This window comes from Alligator sinensis, unplaced genomic scaffold (genome assembly GCF_000455745.1).
Source record: "Alligator sinensis unplaced genomic scaffold, ASM45574v1 scaffold156_1, whole genome shotgun sequence".
NCBI classification, from domain to species: Eukaryota; Metazoa; Chordata; order Crocodylia; family Alligatoridae; genus Alligator; species Alligator sinensis.
Window position 1 is genome coordinate 71566 of NW_005841844.1, and position 8414 is coordinate 79979.

Sequence of the window (8414 nt, forward strand, 5' to 3'; positions counted from 1 at the left end):
GATCGCTTCTGACTCCAGTGTCCACATCATTAATGAAGATGTTGAACAGTATGGGTCCAAGGACAGAGCCTTGGGGGACCCCACTGGTCACAGGACACCACGATGAGTGACTTCCATCGATTACTACCCTCTGGGTCCGACCCCGGAGCCAATTTTCCAGCCAGTGGATCGTGGAGGACCCAAGGCGACAATTGGCCAGTTTCTCCAAGAGGCGATCATGGGACACCAGATCGAAGGCTTTTTTGAAGTCAAGATATATGACATCAATCTCTTCTCCCTTGTCCAGGTGATAGGTCACCTGGTCGTAGAAGGAAATGAGATTGGTCAAGCAAGACCTACCCGCAACAAACCCGTGCTGGCTATCCCTTAAGATGTTGGCGTTGGCCAGTCCATTAAGGATGGCCTCTTTAATAAACTTTTCTAAGATCTTCCCCGGGATAGAAGTCAGGCTGATGGGCCTATAGTTAGCCGGATCCACTTTCCTCCCTTTCTTGAAGATAGGCACCACATTGGCCTTCTTCCAGTCTTCGGGCACTACACTAGAGCGCCAAGAGTTTTCAAAGATCCGTGCTAGGGGCTGGGCTATGATGCTCGCCAGCTCCTTGAGTACCCTGGGGTGAAGATTGTCAGGGCCGGCTGACTTGAAGGTATCCAGCTTCTCAAGATGTTCCTTCAGAAAGTCAGCATTAATGGAGGGCACTCCATTAATGCCCTCCATTAATGCATCCATTAATGCTCCAATCTTGAGACACTAAAATGAAGTCTGCCAAAATGCTTAATTGTGGCAAATTAAGCATGTACCAAACCACGGCATTAACTGTGCTAGAATGTCTGTCAGACTCTGTCTGGCAGCCTGCTCTCAGGTCAGGACCTGGTCCCTAAGTTTCCACTCATTAATTTTTAAAAGATTCATACTAGCAGATGTTTTCTAAGCTTAGGGTCCTGTTCTGTTTCAGTTTAGAGCTAGTGACATAGCTTCAAGGATTTGAGCCCCTACCTCTGCAGGAGGCAACAGTGAGCTCAGCCACTGCCCTCAGCTCAGACTTTGTGGTGTGGTGCTGGGGTCTGCGGAGCAGCACATGTGTGAGCTTCTTCCTCAGTTCTGGTCTCAGGGTGTGCTCCTCAATCTGAACAGCAATCACCTGCTCTTGAATGCAAAATGATGACATCAGTGATTTCGTTTAAGTGGCAGATACTTTTTTTCCCCCTTCTCAAAGTGCATTCATTCAACCATATGGATTTCCTGGGTATTGGTGCTCCTCTGGTGTAGCTTTGAAGTGAGTCAGTGCCATGGTCATAAATTGATGAAAGTGATAAAATTCTGCATCCAAGTGTAACAGGAAGGCGGTCAGGGTCGCCGTGCTCTCCCCTGCCGCCTCCTTTACTGTGCCAAGCTGCCGACAAGCACCCTCAGATTCTTCCCTGCCACTACTTTGATGTCCTATGTATTTTATAGGGAGGCTGCCCTTCATACTCTTGGCCACGGTTCTCCTGTTATCACTCATCCTGTTCCTGTATTGGGTGTTCTGTACACCCCAGCCTTACGGGCTATGCGTGGCTCCAACCACCCCTGTACCACACCCCAAGCCTCGCAGATGTAACTGATGTTGTTCGGTCTCTCTCTGCGCCCCCTCTGGCGCTCAGGCTCTCCACGGCCCCGTCTCTCTCTGCACCCTCTCCGGCACTCAGCAATCGCTGCCCCTCTCTGGGGCTTCTCGCTGCCCCCTCTCTCTCTGGGGCTAGGGTTCCCATGCTGCTGCAGGTCCCCTATGAGGCCTCCTCCATCCCCTCTTAGCCTTACCCAAACCACCGGTTACAACCAGCACACAAAACACAAGCCCCTGGGCTACAACACAAACTCCAGCCATCCGGCTGTAACATTAATCCAGCCACCCCTAGGGTGCTCCATCCTTTACCAGCCTCACTGCTGATACATTCAGGCCTCTGCTCGCGCAGGCAGAGCTCCTTCCTCCTTGTCTGCCAGCAGGGAACTGCCTCCTGGCCTCCTGCCTGTGATTTATATAGGAGCCAGGCCCTGCCCCTTCTTGTCAGCTGGCTAGGCAGGTGTGGGTCATTAGTTCCCTCTAATTGCCTCATCAACGAGCACCTGAGGAGTTATCCCAGCTCTCCACGTAGCAGGCACCTTAGTGCCCTGCTACACCAAGATCAGTAGAAGAAATACAACACTGGCAGTAGGGGAAATCTGGAGATGTTTGGATGTTGAAGTTCAACAGATAGAATCCTAACCCCAGACTCATTCCTAGACTCAAGGAGTAGAACTCCTGAGCACAGCTCTCATTTGGGTTGGTGCTTGGGCAGTTAGTTCTATTGTCTGCAGTCTGGTAGAAGGTAGGGCAGGGTGGCACCTTAGAAATGAACTGGTTCAGAAAGGCATGAGCTTTTGTAGGCAATAGTGTACATTGTATAGGAAACCAAAAAACAACTGATCATTACAGCTACCCCCATACCACTAGCTTTCATCCTATGCACTCTACTAGATCCATAATTTACAGCTAAGCTCTGAGTGACAACTGAATCTGCTCTGATCCCATTGACCAGGTTGCACACCTTAGGGATCTGGAGCAGGGCTTTCTACACTTACAGTATAAACCCAAAATTGTAGCCTCTTGAATCAACACAGCCAGGCTCAGGCTTTGCTTTGACCTACTACAATACCAACCCTGTGACAAGGACAATAGAATCCCTCTGGCTGTCATCTACAGCAGTGTTTCTCAAGCCATGGTACACGGGGGCTGCATTTTGGTTTTGGCCGAGCCCCACCACCCAGCAGGTTGGAGGTGTCTTTGCCTGCTCAGGCTGGAAGTTCTGGCTGCCACGCCTCTCACTGTGTCCAGCATACCGGGGTTTTCACTCCCCAGCGCCAGTGTGCCGGGGGATAGGGAGGGAGGCCCCGCACAGGCTGTGCCCTGGGTCGTGGTGGAAAAAGTGGGACTCAGCTCGTGGCAGCAAAACCAGAAGTGCCATGGTGGGACTTCCATTTTTGCTTTTGCCGCGTCAATCGGCAGGGGGTACGTAAGATACCAAAGGTTGAGAACCACTGATCTACAGCTCCCAGCTTCAATACCTGGAACACATCATTGATGACCTCCCACCCCTCCTGAAAAATGATCATCCTCCCAAGGTAGCCATAGGGGGACAAGCCTCCCAACTCAAATCATGCCTCTCCAGCAACAGATTACTTAGCTCCAATTCTCACCAGATGAGAATTGGAGCTACAGATGCCAGGTGTGCCCCCTTATCAACACAGACCAAATTATCACTGGAAAAAACTGCATGAAATGTAGCATCAAAGGTTTGTTCACCTCCTCTACTGACATTATATATGCCATTACCTACTTACAGTGCCCCTTTACTGTCTATATTGACCAGATGAGGCAATCCCTATGTAAAAGAATAAATGGCCCCTGATTTGGCATCAATTCCAAAAACACACAGAAGTCCATGGCAGAACACTTAAACCACCCCGGACATTCCATCTCTATCTTCAGAGTAGCTGTCCTTAAACAAAAGCTTTTAAAAACAACTTGAACATGAAATTGCAGGACAAGAAATCATCCACAGACTGGATAGTGTTCTCAACATATTCTCAATAAAGAATGGTTTCTTATTCCATTACCTGTACTAGCTTTTAATTCCACCTGTGTATTTCTATATGACTTTATGTGTTAACTGCTGCCTTTTTATCTCTATTGACCTTTTCAACTCACTTTTTGTTTTTATCAGCAGTGCCTTCTCCCCCCCTCCCCTTTCCTTTGTATTTAGATTTCTTATACTAAAAGCCCTTTCCTTCTTCAAGTCCATTCATAGCATCTGATGAAGCAGGCTGTCATATATGAAGGCTTATGCCTCTCAGAAACAACCAGTCTTGAAGATGCCACCCTGACTTATCTTCTACCTGGTGTGGGTATAGTGATGCAGAGTCTATCAAACCCATCAATACAATATGCAATGTAGGTAGCTTACATTCCTGCCTCAATTGGCATCTTAGTCCTAATCTTCTTTCCTATGGAGCCCTAACAAAGATACCCCAAAGACCCAGGCCTTTACATTATCCTTAGTCCACACCCAGAGCTTCCATTCAAGTCAATGGACTTATCAAAGCTAAAGATGGAAGAAACCTACTGATTACTAAGAAAATTGCACTGTCATAGTAGGAAAAACATCTAGTAATTTGGATAGTGAAATGATGCTACATTTGATTTTAGTGTAATCCTGAAGACATCTCCCAGATTCTCAGCCAGGACTTTGAAACAACTGGAGAAGAGATGTCTCCAAAATACTCTGTACCAGATTTTACACTCAGCCCTGTGGACAAGACTTTAAAGTCATGACATAAAATGCACTTACGGTTATGGCTCTACTTAACAACACCCTAGATGGAACTCAAGTCCCCGCTCTGCTGCAGAATCCAGACGTGACCTTAACACAGGGCTTCCTTTGTCTGTTTAGTCCATTTAAACAGAAAGCTTGCAGGACTGGGTTTTACAATGTGTCTGCACACTGCCTAGCACAATAAGGCCCTGGCCTCACTTGGGACCTTGAGGTTCTATTGCTGTCTCAATAATAAAGTCCAGTATGTATGTACCTTGCTATCAAATGTCAATGCTTTTATTTAAGGAGCTCCTAGTAACCCAACACATAGCCCAGGATGGCTGCATCCCAGAGAAGTGATTTCTCCACAGTTTCTACATACCAACTATTTGCTTAAAGCTGTGAGCATCTAAATCCAGGAGGACAGTCCCTTTCTTTATGCATGTTCTTAGTTCAAACAGACTGTGTAAGGAAAGGGTTGTGACATGAGGTTTGCTCCACTTCTCGCCCCCATCTTCCACTTTCTCCTCAAACTTAATCCATCTGCAAAAAGAGAAAGAAAGGACATAATCAGAACCCCCATTGTTCAGAACTGATGTAAGTGCCCAAGGCTGAAGCAATATGTGGGTTCCAGAGGGATACAGAAATTGCTGCCTCCCAGTGTGGGAAGCCACATAACTCACTGAGCAAATGTCTCTGTCAGGGAAGAGTGAAACAAGAAGATGCACTGCAGTTCATAAGCCCCATTTTCACAAACCTGTCAGAAATAAAGTTGCCTAAGAAGTGAATTATTTCCCAAGGTCAGTAAATGATGCAGATACCGCATCCTTAGGGGTTGCTGCAGAGAGAAAATAGAACAGTGTATTAAACCATCAAATGCTGATCCTCTTAGGTGTATCTTTCATATAACAGGATAACTCACAGAATTGACAATGGGATACAGACTCAGTAGAGTGTCAGTAGAGAAAACAAAGACTGGCTGAGCATTGGTGACTTGATCAGCATCTCACACTTGAAGATAAGAGTCTCCAAATTAGAGTGAAGATGAGCTTTAAGTGGATGTAACTATGCCAATGGTTCTGCTAGACCTGCTCAGCAGCTAGAGAATCTCAGTGTAGCAGACTTACTTTTTGAGCTCTGGATGAGTCCTGGGCTTGAGATTCTGCAATTTTGATTGAAGGAACCCATCCACCAATCAGAAGCAAGCCAGGATAAGCAAGGCCACGCCCTTTCCCCAAAGGGATGGGGCAAGGAGCAGTCTGGATCTGATTCCAGACTGTGCCCTGCCAGGTCCAGAGAAGTTTGGGGGTGGAGCCCCTAAAGCTATAAAAGGGGAGTGTGCTCAGCAAGCTGGGAGGAGAGAGATGCAAGGAGAGAGGAGATTTGGAGATGACAGTCCTCGGGACTCAGCCTGAGCCTCGATGGTGCACGATTCAGCGCACAGTGCTCAGGCTCTATGAGCTGCTCAAGGTGGCTTGAGCCTGCGAACCCAGCAAGCGGCTGAGTAGGTGGTACATGGATTGGTGCACAGAGAGCTGGCCTTGGGAGCAACTCGAGGCTGCTTGGGCCCCACACGGTGTGCAGGTCAGCACACAGAGAGTCAGCCCTGGGAGCAGCTCAAGGCTGCTCAAGTTAGCCCCGGCTCTAAGCCAAGTAACCGGAGCCCCGCAGTGTGGCTCTGCATTAAACTAAAAGAGCCCTGGTGCCCAGAGCAGGGCCTGGGAAAGAGAAGGGCCCCTGGTGTGAGGCTGGGGAACCAGAGCTAGTAAGGGCTTGACTCCCATGGGAGCACCCAGGGTACCTAGTGCGGGGCATTGAGAGGAGCCAAAGGCGCCACCGGAGAGAGGCCCTTGTGGGACTGGCCACCAGGGACGAGCCTTGGCTGCTTCAGAGTGGGAGTGGGAGTTGCTGGGGAAGCGGGTCCCCCAGGGGAGGTGGGCTTGGGAGAGGAGGGTCTGCCACCTCCACCCTCCTCCATTGTGGGAGGGGTGTGTCCACATCCCAGGGCCCTAAAGGGGAGGGGCTCCTGGGAACCCCCCTTGAGGTGCTGAGTGCACCCCCTTATTTTGTGATTGTTGTTTTTTCGTACTGTAGAGGTTAATATAGTTTTGGGTATTCCTTAAGGGAGTTTATAGAGGTTTATCTGTCTTCATTGCCTATGTGTGTTTATTGCCTATTATCAGAACATACTTGTATTGTTGCCTGTGTACATCTATGGTATTGCTACCTCACTTTACCTGGGTTATCTAAATTGATGCTCATATGTGTTTATTGGGTTGATGCCTTGACTTATCTGTTCCAAAGTGTTAATGCTTATTCTGTGCAGGGAGGTTACTTATTGCATATGCTGTGAATCACCTGGTTTATGTTTTTGAAATCCCTCAAAGTGGTACAATATGTTGATTGCAGGTTATTGTATATGGTGTCACATACTGATTTTACTGTAAATATTTAATGTTTTTTATTCATATTTATTTATTGTAGCAATATATGTGTATATAGTTAAGTGCTTGGTCTTGGCCTGGCTCTGTAGAGACGAGAGGGAACTGCTCCTGGTTCCCAGTGGCAGGCCCGTCTCTCAGCACTCTTGCCTGACCACCCCAACCCTTCCACTGGCAGACAGGGCACACCCCTGGGTGTACCCAGGCTACATCAGGTTCCAAGACTATCAGCCAGGCACTTTTCACCAGCTCAAAACTGAGCTTTTACCATATTTTCTCACATATAATAACCCTCCCAAATAAAACAAACACCTTGTTTTTGGAAGGCAGAATGTAGAAAAAAGACATTTCCAGAGTCATAGCCAACTGTGACATACAGTAAGTCCTCCTGGAAACATAGTATCCAGGACATGTGGCACCAGGAAGTTCCTGGTGACAGCTGCCTCATCCAGACTGTCTCCTGGAAGCTATACTTACTGGATACTTTATGTTTCCAAGAGGAGTTATTTTCTGTCACACAACATTAGACCCCAGACCCTTGCAAGGGCAGTAGCAAGACTAATTAGTTCTTTACTGTAAGTAGTTCTTTACGTAAATTCCTGTAAATAAAGTGTTTCCACATCACAAGCCTCATCAAGATACTACCAGCAGCTTACTTGCTGCTTCAGACACAAGGTATAGTGCTCAGCCAATAGCCATGGCTGTGACAGGATTTATAGTCATGGCTGTAAGAAGATTAATACAGGACTCTACTGTAGTCATCTTGGCAGCTGCATGGCATGCCTCTCCCAGCTGGCTTCTTGCAGAAAATAAAACAGGTTCCCTGCTTAAAACATGCACCCAATTTGGGGGGACTGATGTTTTTGGGGAGAAAGGTGCATGTTATATATGAGATAATATGGATATTTCTTTAAAAACAGGTATTTAATAATCTATCCTTCCTGCTTCAGGCAATGAAGGCAGCAATGCTATCTAAACTTCATCAGAGGGAGTGCCTCAGTGTGTATGGGAAATGCCATATAACGCCCATGCATGTTACCAGATTCCAAACATTCAAACTCCTACAACACACAGAGGCTTCCTTTGTATTAAGAACAGTCTGGAAATCTGTTCCAATGAATGCTAGCTTCAATTCTGCAAAATAAGTGTGACATGACAGAGTAATCTGCATACAGGGAAAGGATGCCCAACCATTCCTCTGAACAGGTCACAGTGAAAGGTCCTGAACTCACAGAGTCATGTGTTACATATATCCAGCAGAAGAAAGTGCCAAGCACTTGTGAGATCCAGTCACAGCCTAGAGTCTCAGGTTTAAGATGATGTCTCCAAATGAGCAGGACAGCACAGTCCATGCCTCAGTCCTTGGGTTCTTTTATTTGAATTTGTCTTTGAATGCAGAAAACCTGTGTGGCAGGCTGGCCGGTGGCCTCAATGGAAGCCCGGATTGTTAGCTTGTGTCCGAAGGGCTCGGGACCCCATTGGTGGAAGCAGTTTTCCCTTCCCTACCAATCAGGGGAAGGCAGAAGGAAGGCAGCTTCGCCCTGACCTACTGTTGAGGTGAAAGAGAGGACCTGAGAGAGAACTAACTTTTCAGGCTTCCTGATTGGTCCAGTCCCAATCTGGAGCAGAGCCCCCAGCAGG

The 8414-nt window shown here is 47.5% G+C and overlaps 1 protein-coding gene across 11 annotated transcripts in view; it reads right to left on the reverse strand.

The window, feature by feature from the left end:
• Positions 1-8414, reverse strand: part of SLC4A9 (solute carrier family 4 member 9) — a 75280-nt gene that overhangs the window by 57965 nt on the left and 8901 nt on the right. For 10 of the 11 annotated variants that reach the window (XR_003094396.1, XR_003094395.1, XM_025205817.1 and 7 more), the window contains exons 2-3: positions 4715-4875; positions 998-1147 (exon numbers count right to left, since the gene is read on the reverse strand). Coding sequence is in view for 9 of the 11 variants with exons in the window: in XM_025205817.1 (XP_025061602.1) it covers positions 998-1147; positions 4715-4875 (311 nt within the window). In the remaining 2 variants the exon portion in view is untranslated. The remainder of the gene's footprint in view (positions 1-997; positions 1148-4714; positions 4876-8414) is intronic. The other variant, XM_025205825.1, reaches the window with a different exon arrangement.